At 40.1% G+C, this 20,119-nt stretch overlaps 1 protein-coding gene across 4 annotated transcripts in view; it reads left to right on the top strand.

Annotated features, from left to right (window-relative positions):
• The window catches only part of CIITA (class II major histocompatibility complex transactivator), a 44,848-nt gene extending 26,733 nt beyond the window's left edge, over positions 1-18,115 (top strand). For 3 of the 4 annotated variants that reach the window (XM_082772686.1, XM_082772684.1, XM_082772687.1), the window contains 12 exons: positions 77-133; positions 2,243-2,308; positions 2,768-4,475; positions 4,587-4,757; positions 4,857-4,928; positions 6,306-6,386; positions 8,381-8,473; positions 11,401-11,484; positions 12,268-12,351; positions 13,591-13,674; positions 14,363-14,456; positions 15,969-18,115. In XM_082772686.1, coding sequence (XP_082628812.1) covers positions 77-133; positions 2,243-2,308; positions 2,768-4,475; positions 4,587-4,757; positions 4,857-4,928; positions 6,306-6,386; positions 8,381-8,473; positions 11,401-11,484; positions 12,268-12,351; positions 13,591-13,674; positions 14,363-14,435 — 2,573 coding nt within the window. In that variant the 3' untranslated portion in view covers positions 14,436-14,456; positions 15,969-18,115. The remainder of the gene's footprint in view (positions 1-76; positions 134-2,242; positions 2,309-2,767; positions 4,476-4,586; positions 4,758-4,856; positions 4,929-6,305; positions 6,387-8,380; positions 8,474-11,400; positions 11,485-12,267; positions 12,352-13,590; positions 13,675-14,362; positions 14,457-15,968) is intronic. The other variant, XM_082772685.1, reaches the window with a different exon arrangement.
• Positions 18,116-20,119: the final 2,004 nt, after the last annotated feature.

Genomic DNA, 20,119 nt, shown 5'->3' with positions numbered 1-20,119 from the left:
GGCAAGGTGCTAAGCTCTCTCATTTTGGTCACTGGTAGCTGTGATACACTCAAAACTATCATTTGTTTCTCGCTAGCACTGACTACCTCCACTGAAACAATGTTTTCCCCGAGTTTTCGAGTTAATGTATGTGGTAAGTGTGAAATTATTTTTTATATGTACAGTACTTTGTATTGGAAGAGGGAACACATTCCTTCTACTCAAAGACAGTTCAAACCCTGCAGGCTTTACTCATGTTGACCTTATTCAGGAGAAGAAAAAATAGAGACATTTCTTCCTTTGTATTGATCACAGACTGCTTAGTCTAATAGGCAAAAAATGAGGCAGATAAGGGGTTTTAGAGCTACTGGGTCAGTTATATATTAGTAGCCAATTCAGTTTGCTACAAAGACCAGTCTTACCTGGTTAAAACTATTACAAAAGCCCAGTATGTATGAGCACAATCAAAACTGCAAGTTGTGCTGGTACTCACTTGTCCTGGGCATCTTAAATGCTCTGTGCTGGAAGCCAGGCTGCGGTCAGCTCTTATGGAAGCCCTGAAACCAAACTGATGTCTTTGACTAAATGATGCAGACGCCTAATACAGAAAGACTTATAAATAAATGCATATATATCAGAGTCTTGGTCAGGCTGTAACAGTCACACTCGTAGCAGACTTTCCCTTGCACTTCCAACTCTCAGCTTTTAGACCTGGGAGTTCGATTTCAGTGGTTACTCAGTTTCTTATCTCTGTGTATCCTGGTGATTACAGCTACTTGCAGCTTAGTACAAGTGTTTCGTTGCCCTCTGGTGGCTAGCACAGCTCATAAGAGCAAAATTTTAAAGTGGGGATTAATAGTCAAATAACCCTAGATGTGGGGAAATACTCGTAAAAGTTGGATGCTGCTTTGGGGAATCCACAATAATAGTAATTTCTGATTGATTTACAGCAGCACAATGTATGTGACTATGTCACAAACCTCAGAACTCCTAATGCAGGAAAAAAAAAAAAAAGCATATAAGATCCCAAACCATTACTAACCATTACTTTTTTTTTTTTCTTTTTTAATGTCATTAACACCTGATTGGTTTGACCAATGCTGCTTCCTATCTAAATATCTCATTACAGCTTTTCTTGGTTTTCTATTCTGTTATTTTTATTAAATGAAATAACTAGTAAAATCAAAATCAGGCATATCCCTTCTTTATTTAATATCTTCAGTGGATATTTCTTCTACCAGGAGAGAACTCTTATATCAAATGTATTGTCTTACTGGAAGAAGGACTTACTTATCAGAAGTCTGTGGGTGCTTCCTTGGTAGAAGCCCCTCTGAACTCTAACCATTACCCCTGTTGCTGCTGTGCATAATAGGAATTAATTTCCAGATCAAAAGATTAAGCTTTGTACTGTTTATTGCCACATTCTACATCAGAATGAACCAATTATTATGACAATAAATACAGTTGTGCAAATCTAGGGAAATGTACCTGTTTCTTTCACATTTCTCTTGAATGTGTTTACCACAAAACTATTGGTGAGTTTAGGTTTGTTAGTCTCTGTCCTGCCACTTAAAGCCTTTGCTACCAAACATTTTGACAGAACTGACGCTTTGTCATTAATCATATATTTGTAGAAAATACGCTTTCTGATAAAATTTCCAGTTTTCTTTGTGTATGGCAGACACTGCTCATCTGATTAAGTGTGAAGGTCTGCAGTAGTTTGAAAACAGTTTGAAAAAAAAAAAAAAAGAAAAAAAGAAAATTGGACAGTGACAGTACTTTGTCAGGAAGAGTAATAGGTAAACTCTGTTACCAATAGTCAAGTTTTTACATGTCACTATGTCACTTATCTGTGACTTTCATACTTAATACCTGCTCATGAGGAATAGAATAACAAAAGGAAGCTCTTACTTTTGATGACATAAAGAAGTCTTATGTGTGAATATGAATTTATGCACACTGACATTTGAAGACAACAGTGGATGTCAGCTTGTTATCATTTGTCTTCTTCACACCATTGTGAAGGTGTCATCTTGTTTAGTGTCATAAGGTCTGCAAGAGTTCATGTCAGCTGAAATGTACACTTTGGAGCTTTTTTTACCTTTCTCATGTTAAAAAATAAACAATTATCTCTCTCTGGACGGTACATGGTTTATATTGTAATGAACTTGAAAATTTGGACTAGTCTTACTGTTATAACTAGTAAATCTGAATCAGTGACCATTAAGGTGTCTTTCTCAACTGTATTGTTATGTTTCTCCAGGCTTAGAAATATTCAAAGAAGTCCAAGTTCCTCTAATTCCTTCTGAAGAACTTTTCAAAAGACCAAGTGAGTTTAGATCCCTCAAACTTGAAACTTCCACATTTTTTGACAAATGTTGCTCTTTTCTTGTCTATAGAAAAATAAACTTGTTATCGGAATTGTCATTCACAACAATTTGTGAAGGTGTTCCAAGTTGTTGAGCGCAGTTCCTGTTTTTAAGATCTTTGACTTGTACATTTTTAGACATCTAGTTGTACGTCCTACTTAGAAGGTTAATGTACTCAGCTATTGCATAGATACCTCCAGAGTGATTCAGATCTTAGGTGTAAAGGTGTCTCTGTTTTCTGCACTGCCAATTGAAGTACCTGGAGTTACATGGGATAAATCCAGACCTAAATGCTCAATGGGAGAATGGGAGCTGATGTATTTCAACCATATTACAATTATGTAATTAAACCACTCTGAAACAATGTTGCAGTTTTTGGACTGTCTTCTTCAGTTTGCATGTTTGTGTTATTTCTCCAGGGTCAGTGGAAGTTTTCTGTAGAGCGCTTAAGGATTACTTCGGAGACATATGCAAATATGTGGCCATGGAGCGTGAAGTGACTCTTGATCACTTGTTTATTGATGGTACACTTGTGCAAAACCAAATTGAAACCAAGACTGGAAAGCACAGTGTAAAAGCAATGGAAAAGGAGCTGGTAACTTACAATCTACAATGGAAGGAAAAGGCATCACTTGAAAGAAGCCAAATATTTCAAATCCCAGGAGGTAAAGATTTAGAGACTAAAGTGATTGTGGTGCTGGGAAAAGCAGGAATGGGCAAAAGCATTCTTGTACAGAAGATCTGTCAGGACTGGTCCAATGGAGAGTTTCCTCAGTTTGAATTTCTCTTTTGGTTTGACTGCAAACAAATAAGCTTGCCTGAGAAGTGTTACAGCTTGAAGGATCTGTTTCTTTATTTTTTTGTAAAACCTCAAGAGGGAAGCAACGAGATCTTTGAGTACATATTGCAAAATCCTGCTAAAGTCCTTCTGGTTTTTGATGGTTTTGAAGGGTTGCATGACCATGAGAATTTTCCTCGTTGCTCAGACAGACAGCCTGACAAAGGCTTGTACAGTATAAAGGAGCTGCTTTCAGGACTTATCCAAAAAAAAATACTCAGTGGCTGTACTTTATTACTTACAGGAAGACCAAAAGACAAGGTGAACCAGTATGTGTCCAAAGTGGATAAGACTATTGAAATAGTAGGATTCTCTCCTCAGCAGAGAGAATTGTACATAACCAAATACTTTGAAGGATTACCCTACTGTGATAATGCACTGAAATTAATCAAAGAGAGTGAGTACCTGTTCAGTCATTGTTACAGCCCTGTTATATGTAGATTTGTTTGTTTTCTCTGTGAGACAGTACTTGAAATGGGAGACAAAGGCCTTCCTTCAACTCTTACTACACTTTTCCTGAAATTTGTTCAGCAAAAGATAATACCTATGCAAACAGATGTTACAGCTGTGCAAAATCAAAAGTGCCTTGCTACACTAGCCCGTATAGCCTGGTATCTTGGAGAAAAGCACCAAAGTACCATGAGAAGTGATATTCTTCCTTCTAAGGAACTTAAAGAATTTGCTCTGAAATATGGATTTTTCCTGCCATTTGCATTCCCCAAACATTCAGATACTGAGGAGGAGGAACTTGGGACCACATTCTCCGATTTTGTCATTCAGAATTTCTTGGGTGCGCTTCACCTTTTATTAGCAGAAGATGTGAAGGATAAAAGTCTAACAAAGTACCTGTCTTTTCCATCCAAGAAGAAAAAGCCTTATAACTGGTTAGACTTAGTGCCTCGATTTTTGGCTGGATTGTTGTTCCTCCAGGATGACGCCTACTTCTGCTCCCTTTCTAATAAGGAAATAAAACAATCCACCAAGAAGCAGAAAACACTCCTGAAATATGTCAGAAGGTTGCAGATAAATGACCTCTGTCCAGAGAGATTACTCGAGCTTTTACACTGCATATATGAAACACAATACAATTATCTGTTGCAGCATGTGACCTTAAGGCTCAAGACAGACCTGTCTTTTCATGGCATTTTTATTACACCACCAGATGTTCATGTACTCTACTCTACTTTAAAAAGGTCAAGAAAAGAGTTTTCCTTGGATTTGCAAAACAGCAACATTGACATGCAGGGGCTAAAAGACTTGGTTGGCCTGAAGAATGTGGCATCATTCAGGTTGGTCATTCTTTGTAAATACAAGTGTCATTCGTAGGGCTGCAGGTAGATGACACTTTCCTGCAACAACCACAGTTATATCTGTTGACTTTGTGTTTTATCACTTCACAGGGCCTCCCTTGGTGATACAATCAGGCTATGGAAATACTTAGAACAGACAAAAGACTATGAAATGCTGAAACTGTCAACAGAAAAATTTGTTCTCGATCCCTTTAAGGCAAAGACAATGAAGGATGTCAGTGACCTTTCAGACCTTGTAGAAATGCAGGAGATAATCAGTTGGTAGGCTCATTTATGATATTTCCTCTGAACTTATTTTTAATGCACTGTTTTGGTTGCTAAAATTTTTCTCATGTTCATGTTCTACTGTGATTTATTTAGCATGCAAGATGCCTCTGGTTGCAGCAGCTATGAAATTACTGCTATAAAGAACCTGAGAAAAATAGAATTTGCGTAAGTGAAATGCTTCTCTGTTGATTGACATTTGATTACTTTTAAGACTGAGTTATGGATATTGGCTACAGTGTGTAGTTAGTTTATGGTAAAGAATCAAGTAAACCCCACTTATTTAGATTTTATTTGTCTCAACTAGATTGATTAATTTATGGGCAAAACTCAAAATATGCCATTTCTGGATCCTGCAGTGGTACGGATCAACATGGTTCTATCAGTTTTCTTTGATTTTACTGAAATTTACCTCCATATTATCGGATGCAGATCTTATTCCAGTATGCAAAATTTCTTGATTGTGCTATACCTGTGAAATACTTTTTCCCCAGAAATGCTCAACTGTTCTATATGAGTCTTCTGGCATTAGTTTTCTGCCCAATCAGAGCTTAGGCCATGAGAGGAAAAGGTCAGAGAACACCTTCCAAATAAAATCTTCAGCACCTTTTCCTGGAAGAAGACTGACTTGGAAACGCTGGCTTGAAAAACGGGGTGTATTAATACCTACTTTTTTCATAAACTGCATGCAGCCCCAAATGTAGATCTTTCTACATTCTGCTGCCTAAAAGTATCCTTCCGTAGAGTGTGGAGTAATTTGGGCAGAAATTGCACCAGAGCAATGGAGAACTCTCACCAGGTCTTCATCTATTTCTTGCTCTTTTCTTCTGACCTAGTCTAGAACTATTGTGCTTGGCTTCACTTCTGATTTTATGCTGTTTTCTCTTCTCAGTTTCTCTCCTACTTTTCTTTTAATTTATAATTTTGGTTAAAATTCCGGTCCTTTTAATTAGGCTGAACATGTTCTGATACCAAGGAAACTCCAAATGAGATTAGTATCTGAAGGACCAATATGATGAACAAATACTTGGAGCTGGAACACTGAAGTTCAGTTTATGCTTTGAGCTGCAGTAGAATGTTAACATTAAGTTAGTCTGAATTGCCAATAGTTTGAAAAAATTGTGAATATTTTTTCATCTCTGTTATCAAGATTATAATACTTAAAATGAAAGACCTGAAGGAAAACAAAACCAAACAAACAAAACAAACAAACAAAACAAACAAACAAACAAAAGAACAGAAATACAGGAATCTAAAACAAACAAGAGGAGTCTTGCACTTGCTATTCTGCATGTGCCACTTCTGTGCAGACCACATCTGTGCAAACAGCTCTGTTCTGTTTGACCTCAGCCTTGCTTGATCCTCATCTGGAGGCTTCAGAGCAGAAGTCCTCCCTGCAGACTGTAGGGAATGGATGCTTCTGAGGAATGTCAACTAGCTTGAATCTGAAGCTGTAGAGGAAGGACTTTACAGATTTATACCTTTTGCTGTTTCTGAGCATGAAACAACTGCTGCACGTCTATATATTTGTTTATTTTCTTCCAGTCTAGGTCCAGCATATGGCCTTCAGGGATTTCTAAAACTTGTGGAAATTCTGCCGTCATTTCCATCACTTCAGCATTTAGAGTGAGTAATGCTAAAGATTAACCTTGCTAATGCTGCTCCTCAGCAGCCCGTAATGGTGGAGGAGCTGATGTACCCAAGAAACACTGTATTTCCAACAGGCTATTTGTTTCAATGAACAAACTGAACAACAAAAACATTCAATGAATATAACTGCAGAATATGAACTATGGCCCTTCAGCTCTGTTAAGATGCTCGATAGTGGTCCATTTGACAGACCTTTGGTCACCTTCTTGTGTGTTACTCAGTGATTAATATCTTGTGAGAAAGATTTCATGCAGTGCCCCATGGGGTGCCCATGGATTTCTGATTTCTTCATACAAGTTCCATAATGGGCTCCAGCCTCAGACTCCCATGTAGTGAGGTCTCTGAGGGACTCACTCTCATGTCTGCATCAGGAGAGAACAGGTTTCCTACTGAACCAGCAGTAGTGTTGCATTTTGGGGTTAGCTTCACTATGTGTGCCTGTGCTGTGCACCCTCTGGTGTCAACCAGCATCTTCAACTTCTGGTAGCACTTGTATGAGACTGGGCTTTTGTGGGTTTGTTCCATGTAAAAGATATAAAGACTGAAAAAAAAGATAAACTCAACTAGTACCTAGTTTTATTCTTCACATGCATCTTCCTTTACCAGCAGCATCGTTAGAAATAATTTGTTAAGAAATCCAGTATGTATTCTCTCTCAAGGCAAACCATCTGTCCTGGTTTCAATTGGGACAGAGTTAATTTTCCTCCTAGTAGCTGGTAGGGTGCTATGTTTTGGATTAGGATGAGAAGAGTGTTGATAATGCATTGATGTTTTAATTGTTGCAGAGCAGTGCTTACACCAAGCCAAGGACTTTCCAGCTTCTTGCTCTGTCCTGCCAGCGGGCAGGCTAGGGGTGCAGCAGGAGCTGGGAGGGGACAGACCCAGGACAGCTGACCCAAAGTGACCAAAGGTGGTATTCCATACCATCTGGCGTCATGCTAAACAATATAGAGGGGTGGCTGGCCGGGGTGGGGGGACCGGCTGCTTGGGGACATCAGTCCCCATAGGCTGGACATAGTCAGCAGATGTTGAGCAATTGCATTGTCCATCACTTGTTTCGTACACATTATTAGTAGTAGTACTATTATTATTATTATTATTATTATTGTTATTGTTATTTTCCTGTCTTAATAAATTTTCTTTATCTCAACCCACAGGCTTCATTTTCCCATTTCTCTCACCCATCCCAGAGAGGGAGGGGGGAGGGAGCAACTGCAGGGGATTTTCTGATTTTTAAGCTGCTGAATTTTAAGCTTCTGAATTTTAAACTGCTTTACACTAGAAACAATTGTAGCAATAGCCAATACTTTGCCATCATACCACAGGGAAGAGGGCATTTGGTCACAATGGATCAATCTATTGGCCATTTCTCTCTGTTGTATCTGGCCTTTTTATATTTTGGGAAAACAGTAGTGCTCTGAAAATGGAACAAGCCCAATGTATCATAGTGTTGTCTATCAGATTGGAAGGGGATTCGGTATCTGAAATTGTGACTACCTAAAACTCTCTCCATCTGGATACCCGAATGAGGAAAAACTTAATTTCTAATGCTTTCTATCAGGAAAGTTGATGTTTAGGCAGGGACTTAGGACATCTGCTGGATTTTGTCAGCTTTGTGTTTCTGTGTGCACAGGAAATCTCATTTCAGCATGGCTGGAACACAGCTATTTCATAAACACTTTAATAATCTTCAGCATATGGTGGAAGTGAGGCATTAAGTGCTACCATTTGCATATCAAAGGGAATGTGTCAAGCCATTCAACTAGTGAAAAAAAAACTCTTAGGCTATAAATTTGAGAAGCAGAAAGCTGCTTATTAGAGAAAATGGAATTTGTGTGATGGTTCTTGCTGATTGAGGCCACTGCAGAGAAGTAGCTTCTCAAGATATACAGAGTGGTCTCTGAGGTGAACAAACCATGAAAATTTAGTTTAAAAGGGAAGCTAATTCTCTCTTTTTTGTCGTCACCCAGCCTTGATGCTCTGAGTGAAAATGGCATAGGAGATGAAGGAGCAAAGAGTCTATCTGAAGTCTTTCCAACACTGAGATCACTGGAAATATTGAAGTAAGTTTCAAGGTTAACAGTTCTGGAATTCTTTTAAAAGAAATATATCAAACCAAGAGCTTAAGGGACTGTGTGTTAACAACTATGGGCATAACTAACCCATGGGCATGATAATTAGTCTATGGACATATTTAATCTGTACATTCATTAGAGAAATAGCTTAATCCTATGACAATTCCTTATTTCCATTCAAGGATAATAATTTAACTTTTTCCCTAAAACAGCGAGCGCACATTCCATTTAAAAAAAAAAAAAGAACAAGGTGTATATGATTTATTTAAATGTTTCAGACAGCTGCCTCAAAAGTTATCGCAATGCAGGGAAAAACGATGAAGGCCAGACCAAGGCAGATACATTGATATATCCTTGGGGCAGCAAAAATCAAAGGGCAGGAGAAAACAAAAGGAAATGGAGTAATGTGGAAGTAGGGATTCTAGGTGAGCTCACCTTGCTGCTTCTGACTTTACTGAGGGAGTGAGAGAGGGATGAGTAGCCAACCCCAGTCAGAGCCTCTCATAGTCAGGAGTCTCTACAGGAACAGCAGTGATCTGATTTTTAAAGCGGGAAAAGGTAGTTTGCTGTCATATGTCTCTAGCTTTCATTTTTCTGCTCTAGAAACTATCCAGTTTTGTAGTCACAGAATCACAGAATCACAGAATTTCTAGGTTAGAAGAGACCTCAAGATCATCGAGTCCAACCTCTGACCTAACGCTAACAGTCCCCACTAAACCATATCCCTAAGCTCTACATCTAAATGTCTTTTAAAGACTTCCAGGGATGGTGACTCCACCACTTCCCTGGGCAGCCTGTTCCAATGCCTCACAACCCTTTCAGTAAAGAAGTTCTTCCTAACATCCAACCTAAAACTCCCCTGGCACAACTTAAGCCCATTTCCCCTCGTCCTGTCACCAGGCACGTGGGAGAACAGGCCAACCCCCACCTCGCTACAGCCTCCCTTGAGGTACCCATAGAGAGCGATAAGGTCGCCCCTGAGCCTTCTCTTCTCCAGGCTGAACAAGCCCAGCTCCCTCAGCCGCTCCTCGTAGGACTTGTTCTCCAGGCCCCTCACCAGCTTCGTTGCCCTTCTTTGGACTCGCTCGAGTACCTCGATGTCCTTCTTGTAGCGAGGGGCCCAAAACTGAACACAGTACTCAAGGTGCGGCCTCACCAGAGCCGAGTACAGGGGGAAAATCACTTCCCTAGCCCTGCTGGCCATGCTGCTGCTTATGCAAGCTAGGATGCTGTTGGCCTTCTTGGCCACCTGAGCACACTGATGGCTCATATTCAGCCGACTATCCACCATCACTCCCAGGTCCTTCTCTGCCTGGCAGCTTTCCAACCACTCATCTCCCAGCCTGTAGCTCTGCTTGGGGTTGTTGTGGCCCAGGTGCAGGACCCGGCACTTGGCCTTGTTGAACTTAATGCAGTTGACCTCAGCCCATCGGTGCAGCCTATCCAGATCCTCCTGCAGAGCCCTCCTACCCTCACGCAGATCGACACACGCACCTAACTTGGTGCCATCTGCGAACTTACTGAGGGTGCACTCAATGCCCTCGTCCAGATCATCGATGAAGATATTAAAGAGGACCGGACCCAGCACCGAGCCCTGGGGGACGCCACTAGTGACTGGCCTCCAACTGGACTTGACTCCATTTACCACGACTCTTTGGGCCCAGCTATTCAGCCAGTTTTTAACCCAACGAAGCGTGCGCCAGTCCAAGCCAAGAGCAGCCAGTTTCTTGAGGAGAATGCTGTGGGAGATGGTGTCAAAAGCCTTGCTGAAGTCAAGGTAGACCACATCCACAGCCTTTCCCTCATCCACCCAGTGCGTCACTTTGTCATAGAAGGAGATCAGCAGGATCTGCCTTTCATAAACCCATGCTGACTGGGCCTGATCACCTGCTTGCCCTGCAAGTGCCGCGTGACGACACAAGATAATCTGCTCCATGAGCTTTCCTGGCACTGAGGTCAAACTGACAGGCCTATAGTTCCCCGGGTCTACCCTCCAGCCCTTCTTGTAGATGGGCATCACGTTGGCTAGCCGCCAGTCAACTGGGGCCTCCCCCGATAGCCAGGACTGTTGATAAATGATGGTAAGCAGCTTGGCCAGCACCTCTGCCAGTTCTCTCAGTACCCTCGGGTGGATCCCATCCGGCCCCATCGACTTGCGCACATCCAAGTGCTGTAGCAGGTCACCAACCATTTCTTCATGGATAGTGAGGGCCACATTCTGCTCCCCATCCCCTTCCACCAGCTCAGGGTACTGGGTATCCAGAGAAAAACCGGTATTGCCACTAAAGACTGAGGCGAAGAAGGCATTAAGCACCTCCACCTTTTCCTCATCTCTTGTAACTAAGTTTCCCCCCGCATCCAGTCAAGGATGGAGATTCTCCTTAGTTCTCTGTTTTGCGTTGATGTATTTGTAAAAAGATTTTTTGTTGTCTTTAATGGCAGTAGCCAGATTGAGCTCCAGATGAGCTTTGCCCTTTCTAATTTTGTCCCTGCACAGCCTCGTTACCTTCTTATAGTCCTTTGAAGTCAGTAGACTTCTGAGTGTAAATGTGTGCAGTGTCTCATTCACCACACAGAACTAGATACTGGGGTCCATTTAAAGTAATATTTTTCTGGGTATTTGTTTTTCTTTCTTTTTTCCTGCTTTTGTTTTTGACTGAGAAGTACCAGTTACTGCTCTCCATTTTTTGCAGAAATGTGCCACATTTAATCTTTTTTGTAAGGAAAGACTCTTGAAACTGTGTTATCTTAAATCCTGAGGAAAGCTCTTGGGTTAATGGTAACTCTAGGCCTTATCACACTGTATTGTAGCATCACCTTTGTTGTTCGGGACAACATCTAAAATCAATTTGCTCCATATATTAATCAATTAGAATAAATGTGCTCAGCTAACAAAGCCATCTCATCTACTGTAGCTTATCACAGAATAAGATAACAGATGTGGGTGCAGAGAAACTAGCTACAACTCTTCCTTCCTTATCTTCGTTAACAACACTAAGGTAAGTGGTTGTGTCCTGTTCAGTTGTTTTACATAACACACCTTACTGTCTCTGTCATAAATCACTGAAAACAGAATCCATGTGCACACAACTTGCAATAGCCAAGTTTTGACTACAAAGCCTGAAAGGAGAAGATAAACGTATGACCCAGTGTAGTCATACAGAAGCATATCTCAGGAATATAACAATGAACATACTGATTTTTAAATCCAATTCATAATACCTAGTGCTTAATAATGCCCTTTACAAATTCACACACAAGAATATGATCCATTGCAAGCTTACATGTATGCAGAGCTTGCTAAGCCATCAATGAAGTAGCGCATACTTGCTGGTAAGGGACAAATGGCCCATTCCACTTCATTTATATCTCTGGCATAGGCATGAATGAAGTGTCTCAGGGGGAATACAAGAAACTGTGGTGTGCACTTCTGGGATAATTTGCTCACATTGAAATCTTTTGAATGCAGTGCACCAAAGATCTGAGCCTCATTTTCTTGCAGATTATTAATTTTCTCTGATGTAGTCAGGAGTGTTCTTAGTACTCATTAAGAATCCTAGACCTATTTTTGCTGTAGCTGTGTAAGCTGAAAAAGGCTATTTGCCTTGCTTGATATAGAAACCATGAAACTGTTTAGAAACATGAAATGATTAGCTGCAATTAGATAAGGAAAATTGGAAGTTAAGATGTACCAATGATATCCAGAATTTCGTGATCTAATATATAATCTGTTTACATTGTTCATTATTTGATTGTAACTATACTGGTTTTGTTGTCTGCAGCTTGTACAATAATAACATTTGTGATTTTGGAGCAGAAAATCTTGCAAAAGTTCTTCATGCGATGGCATCTTTAAGAGTGCTAGAGTGAGTATGAAATCTTTTGAAATGGATCAGGAGAGCTTATTTGCTTGGATACTGAACATTCAGATCTTCCACGCTGAGGGTAGAGGAGACAAAATTTGCAGGGAAAAAAAAATCTGCGTGGTTATGTTGGGCTTTGAAGCTGACATTCGTTGAGACAGAAAAGTTGTGGAAAGATTGAGGTGACCCCTGATCCATATCTGCCTGAAAACTTAGATTGCAGTGGCAGAAAATTCTTGAGAAGGTTGATCTGATTTTAGGAAATGCTGAAGGCTTGTCTTGTTGTTGCCTCTCCATATAGGAAAGCTATGCATTATTCCCAGTCTTGTGTGAAGGGCAAAGGCACTTAGGTGGAGTCTAGATAGTCAGTGGTTGGAAGGGTTTAAGGAACAATTCACTGTAGATTCTTTGGAACCATTATATGCTATGGCAAAGGAAATGACTTCATAGTTTTCTAGGTACTTGGTAACGTAGCCAGCCACTGATGAAGGACATGTGTGGCAGGAGTCTGGAAATCTACACACTTCTACCACCATTGGGTGTAGCTTTGCCCCTCAGCTGCATCTGGAACTCAAAGCTGGATGTATTTCATTCCTTGCTCATTCTCTAGCCAATCTCATGGACAGGCACTCTGTCAGGAAGCCAGTTAGTGGCTGGGCTGTTGCTCATGTCACCTGGAGCCCCAAGGGCAGCAGCTCAAGGAGGCAGTTACAAACTGGCCAATGTTTTCTTAAAATACCTGGAAGATGCAGAACAGGGAAAGAGTTTCATAGATGCAAAACTTGCTAACTGAAGAGGAACATCCATGTCCATCTTTAATGCCTACTGATGAGTATATATGACTTGTTGGCTCAGCGGGAAAAAGGGGAAACTTTAGCTCCATGACATCTGAGTGCTGTAGGACGAATCAATCTGGAGGTGAGAAAAAGAATCGGATAAGCAGTCACTGGATGGAGAGGAAAATTTGGTTTTAGTTGGGAGAATATGGTCATGGGGAGATGGAGAAAGACCTTAGGTACATAGAATAAGGAAACAGATGGAGTAACCTAACTTAATGGAGTCCCAGTTTGTCCTTTTGATTTTTTTTTTAATTTATTTTTTAATCATGGATCTATTTTGTTTTTACTTTTTCTTTTCCCTCTATATACAGATAAGCCCCTATATTATTTTTGCTTTTGAAAGAAATGTTTGCACTGGTATTTGATCTGATCTGAATTAACAAGGTTTTTTTACTCCCCTCAGTGTTCAGTATAACAAAATAACTGGTGTTGGAGCCCAACAGCTGACTGACAGCCTACGAAAATGCCCCCATATAAAAAACTTGTTGTAAGTTTCTTTATACATTCACATCTAAGATATATCAAATAGATCTGCAAATTGAATTCGAACTCATGCTAAAGCTGTCTTCTGTATTTTTCAGATTTATATGAGGCACAAAAAAGTAATCACCAAAATATGAAAGCAGTCAGACAAATGTTAAAAATGTCATCTCTGGTTTCAGCAGTATTAATTTTCCATTGCTCCAGGCAAGCAAGCTTGTACTGCTTTAAGCACAGTTTACACTGAGCCTTCCATCACGTCTTCTTCCAACTGTAATGATCTCTGTGCTGCAGGACTTGTATTTGAGGGATAAACAATTAACAGCCATCATTACAGGTTAAATAGACTGAAGCTGCCAGTACATATTGAGGGGAAGGGAGTTTGAAGGGAAACTAAAGAATAGTTAGGGAGGCAGGACTGTAGTGTGTCCTGCAACCAGAGTCAGCTAGAGTATGGGGGAGTGGACTGCTTTCTTTTAAATTAAAATGAATTTTCATTTGTTCCATAGATTAAATACTTCTGTAGAATAGAATGATATTCAAAATGGAAAGGCAACTTAAAAGCAAAAACAAAACAACAACAACAACAACAACAAAAAATCACTGCCACCAAAAACTACAAAAACAAAACCCCCCAAAAATGTGAAATAAATTATATGTCTTAAAACCTTTCCTTTCTTAACATGCACTTACAGGATATGGAATCCTACAATTCCTTATGGAGTTCTTGAACACCTTCAGCAGCTGGACTCGAGGATCAGTGTGTAGGTTCAGTTGTATCCTGTAAAGGTAACATAAATTCTGGCTCCTTGAGATAACAAGATTTGTTTTTGTGGCAGCTGTCGATTCTGATAGGTCTCACTGGCACCAGGCGCAGGAACAGCATAAATGCCTACATGGTTACATAAAGAGATGCTGCCCGTGAGTGGCATAGATCAATATTGCAACAAATTTCCTTTTGGCCACTCACCTCGATCCCCCATTTCCCCAACACCAGTGCTAGCAGACTGCAAGGGCTGAGTGGGCAAGAACCTTATCAGCTACTCCTGGTTCAGCCCAGTTCAGTGACTGGCAGCTGGCCTGCTAATCTGCTCTTTTCTGTTGGTCAAAACTAAATAACTGTTATTCTCATGTTTAATAGATGAGTTCTGTACTCCTCAGAGATTGTTTTGTACTGATTTTTAGTCAGTCATTTCACTTTTCCTGTGTTTAATCCTCCACACCTGTTTTGCCTCCCCATGAAGCTGTGTCTAGACTGTACCCAGAGCAAACCATTGGTCCCTGCATTCCTTGTTGTCAGTCCTTTTTGTGCAGTCTGCCCACAGGCAGCCACTTTCACTTCACTGATTCTGCCTGCGCAGTCTTAAGGATCCTTGAAATAGTTACTTCTGTAGAAAACACTTTGCTGATGGTCACAAGGATTTTACTGCCTTGATGCTGCTGAGCTGAGGGAGCTGCAGGGGCAGTTACAGGAAATTAAGTACAGGATTTCTCCTCCCAGCTTTCTGCCATGTACTTCCTCTTGCTGCTGAAAAAAAAAAATTCAGGATGCATCAGTGAAACAATCTATGTAAGGAATAAGAAGTTAAGTCAGACACCAGAGGCCTTCTGGCTTTCTTTCAGATGGGCAAAAACAGATTGCAGAATCATTTCCAGGCTGCTTGAGCTGTGGTTTTGAATGGCCCTGGTAGAGGCTGCAGTTGCCAATGGCTCCTGAAGCTATGCAGGGAGCCAAAGTTTTGCATGACTCTTGCTCTCAGTGCACTGATCACCATATGTAGGTTTAGCTGTTTTTATAGCTCTGATCAGGCTACAGGTTTTGGAAGAGCTGGTACCATACCAGCATCACAGACTTGCTTTATATGGCAGCAGGAAAAATCTGTAGTGATTCTTAATAGCTGACAGCACAATGAAGTACTAACTCTTTGTCATGTTGAATAATCATACCTACTTAGGTGAGAAGACATTAGGGTTAACAACAATGCTGGGAAGCCTCGTAAATGCAAAGTTTTCTCTAATCCTTCACACCTTCCTCTGCAACTATTCTCTCATATCTCCTATGCATTTCTGTGGCACAGGTTGCCACATTAGTGTAGCATCTGAGCAGGTGAGGAAACCTTTGTCTTCATTAGCACTGAGGACTGGTAGCAGCAGGGAGTCTGGATCCTGTCTTCCAGCTGGAAACATCCATCATCTACCAGCCACTGCCATGTTTTTTTCAGAGCACATAATATATATGTGGGTTTGGTGATTTTAATGGTGATTAAGCAGATCTGATATTCTGTTCTTATTGTTTCACAGGTAACAAAAAGGAGAAGGGAAGGTCTCCTCTGTGTTTTCCCATCTTCTTGCTGCTTTATGAATCAGGAATTAAATGCCGATTTTCATAATAGTGGCAAAATGAAAAATGTCCCATTTAAGCTTCTGGGTGATGCTTGAAGTGAGTGAACGATGGAGTTCAAGTTTTTAAAAGGTCATTTTATATGCTTTTTAAAAACTTGGCTGTGCTTCCATTGAAGTGATGAACAGTTAAGTAACATCAAGTTTCACAGAAGAAAAGGACATCTGGATATTGCTCACCATTAAAGGTGAACAGGAGTCACCAGCTTATTGGTAGTATAAAATTCCATCATCGCTTCATTGAAGTGTACGCTGCAAGCTGCTGTACATGCAACATCTGAAGTAACAACAGACCAAATCTAATTGTTTCATGGTGCCAATGATAACTACAATTAAGTTCTCTTTGATTTCAGGCTACTAAAGCTCAATGTTACAGTTTTCACCTGCAAATCTGGATTAAATTGAACTATTAGGGTCTGAAGCATAAGTAGGAATGACCAGTCTGAAATTGTAATATTATCGTTGCAAATCTAGAAGTGGCTCATTTCTTGATGCTAATTGTGATGCTGTCTTAAGAAAGGTATTTTTAATCAAATAACTGTCTTGTTACAGATTTCTTCAAAAAGATTAAGGAAAAAAAAAAAATGAATTTAAACTAGAAAAGTATCAGGGATTTTTTGATGATGTAGCAGAAATACAAACATACGTAAATAACTTCAGCTCTGCACAAAAATCCTCAGTTTTTTACTCTGTCACAAATGAGAACTTTAAAAGCTTTTTTAAATTTTAAGGAGTAAAAGAATTTCACTTTGTGTGAGATATTAAGAGAAGATAAGAGATTCTATGTTGTATAGTTTGTCAACTAACATATATATGCATGAAACTGAGGAACTGAAAACACAAGTTAAGCTTCTGAAATGAACTTTTCTCACTCATATACATGAACTGAGATTTAGTCTCTCACCTACAGGTGGCAAGTAAATGTACATACATCTGCTTGAAAGAGATATCACTACTTTGCGTTGTTGTTGTGGCCTGCTTTTACAGAATTTGAAGAATTTGAAGAATTAGGCAATAATAGGAAGTGGCATATTTCAAAGTGCTAACGTATCCATTCTGCAGGCATCAGTGTTATGTGGGCTGTACACCAGCCCTGCTGACTGCAATAGCAAAACAATTGTTTCCTCTTTTTTTTTTTTTTTTTTTTTCCTTCCTTCTTTTTTTGTACTTCAGCTCTGTGAGCATGAAAAGAATTTATAATCGTGCAGAGGCATTTGTCAGGACTTTCACTCTGGTTCCATGTCCAGATGCTGTCTGGAGACAGGAAATCAGTTGGAAAGTAAAAGCTAGAAGTATTCAATATGCTACAGATAAGGAAGGGAGGCTTCTGTACTTCATTTTGCTAGCTCACCAGTAGCTCAACAACATCCTTGAAGTTTCTTTTGCTAGGAAGCACTGACAATGCTGACCAAGGATCTTTGCAAATGAAAATCTCTCAACTCCAGATGTTATGATGTGGTTCAAAAACAAACCCCAATTTAAACAGTTCAAAATTACAGATGATTTCTGCTGATCTGAATAGCCAGGAACCAGACCTAGTATGTGGAAGCAATAGTACAAGAGAGTAAGGTGAAAAACACTACGGAGAATGTGATTGTAACTAGGAAATGGCATTCTTCTTCACTACTTGCTTGGGTCTTCAAATTCTAGCCAGAGCTGTGGAAAAATCTCATTCATATTCCCCCTCTTTACAGCTGCTTGAATGGGAAGTAGTTTGAACTAAATTCAGTGTGACATTCCCATCAGCTTATGACGCTCCAGCCATGCAGAGCTATGGTGAGCCCTTGTCTCAGCTTCCTCAACTTAACCTTTGAATGACAAATGCACCTGTAGGGATATACTCTGCATCTAGGCTTCACTGTGACTGAATCTAAGAATACGCTAACCTTATGTAGGCAACTGAATATTACAAGACTGTCTAGACTGCTAAAATGGTGTTGGGTATTCTACTGTTCTCTTAGTGGGAGATGCATGCTTATAGTGTACATATTGTAAATTCTGATGCAGTGTTTTGGTTGTGTGTTTTTTTTTTATATATATGATTTTTTAAAAGTATTAATAAAAGTATTTCTTTTTACAGTAGCTTGCAGTAGTTATTGAAAATTATTTTGATTTTTTTCTCTGAAGCACTGGGAAAACACTGCTGGCTTCTGAACATAGTAACACGTGAAGGGCTCCTGCATTCCCTGTTAAAGGCAGGGAATATGCAAGGGAGTCAGCTTGGTCCTGCTGGCACCTACCAGTTCAGTGGTCTGAAATGGAGAAATAATGTTTTCCTAACAGGCAGTGGGATCTTGCATGACCAACTGGCAGGCTGTTCGTCCAGACTAGAAGATATAAAAGTTCTGACTGAAGCTGCCTACTAATAACAGCAAAAAAAGTTGTTTTCATTATTTCAGGCTTTTAGCAGTTACAAGTATTTAAATTAATCAAGGTTCAAAGTCTGGGTGGATACTCTTGTGGCACAAAACTCATGGAAAATGCTTTTATCAATTGAGTGCCTTGTGTGTAGAAGACTGAATTCACTGGCTACCCTAAAAAAGCTACCCTGATCAAATCAGTGTTCTAAAATCTCCTTTTACAGAATCACAGAATCACAGAATTTCTAGGTTGGAAGAGACCTCAAGATCATCGAGTCCAACCTCTGACCTAACACTAACAGTCCCCACTAAACCATATCCCCCCCTTAGGATGAGAAGAATGCTTATCTTGTCTCTTTATGCCCATATTCTTTTTGTTATCTGTGAAGCCTTACTAAATATAAGCCTTATGTTATGACGGTAGTCAGATCTACTTTCAACTGAAGTACTTTTTCCCTATCACTAAAATGTCTAAAGAAATCAGAAGTCTTAATCTTTGATTCAGAACTTCTGAAGTGACTTACTTGGTGGAATTTGTGTTCCTTGATCTGTGCATCACGTGGTGTAAACCCACTGCAGGGAATGATTACCAAGCAGTAGATACCGCAGTAAGCATAATGAAAAACTCAACCATGTTCTTGAAATGACACACATGTGACCTGAAATACTTGGTGTAAGATGTCTCTGAACAGTATGAAGTCCTAATTATATAGACGGCAGGCATGCTGCCTTCAGTAGCAAAATGCAGTATTCCTTGTGTTAGAACCACATGGCCATGTGAACACAAACTTTACTAGTCTTTAAACTCGACTATTCTTTATATAGGTCCTTACGTGGCAATTTAGATCCCTAAACGTGTTCTTATGTGTCAGAATATTGTGTTCTAAGTGACTTCACCCGTGCAAGCCAGGGAATGCCTAGAACAAAGCACTTGTTTGCTTTAGGCTCCCAAAGTGCATCTAATAACCTATTTTGGAGGAAGCTATGTAATTTCATGGCAGTGCTTCACCTCTTGCAGGAGCAGCTGAAAACTGCGGTTGGGGGACTGTGCACAAATTTCTACTGCGCTAGGAGTTCAGAAATGCCATTCAAACATTCACACTGAGAATACCAGGATGAAAATGGAGTTCGATACACAAGGTCTTTGTCATTGTTTCAAGCGGGAGCTAAACTGCTGCTCTCTTGTTCCTTCTTCCTTGCTGTCAGGGCACTCATGATGCCATCTGTCTTGGTCTGAAAGCCCAAGATGGGAGCAGGTGATAGAGACACAGACTGCAGGGGGCAGATACAGTGTATGGAGAAATTTCAGGAGAAACGTGTTCAATCCTGCTTTATCTGAAATGTTCTTCATATATCAACTTTGCTTAGCAACTGCACTGTTATGAAAATCAGACTTCTAAAATATACCAGTAAGATAAAAACAGTAAAATAGCTGCCCTCAATAACATGTTAGTTGCTTGTTTGTTTGTTTGTTTTCTCCCAACACTGCATGGTTCCTGGTGTTTCATTTCAGGTCTGATTTTTCAAGTAATTTTTCATGTAGCAGGATTGCCTGTATGCTGGCCATCTCAGTAACATGGAACTACTTCCAGGCACCTGTAGGAAAACTGCAATTTCCTGGAAGCATATTTAAATTATTTTCTGTTCAAAGGGAAAAAGAACAACAAATGACTGCTTTCTTTTTCATGGAAA

Source organism: Aythya marila (genome assembly GCF_965140915.1).
Source record: "Aythya marila genome assembly, chromosome: 15".
Lineage (NCBI taxonomy): Eukaryota > Metazoa > Chordata > Aves > Anseriformes > Anatidae > Aythya > Aythya marila.
This window is presented reverse-complemented; position numbering and strand designations above follow the sequence as displayed.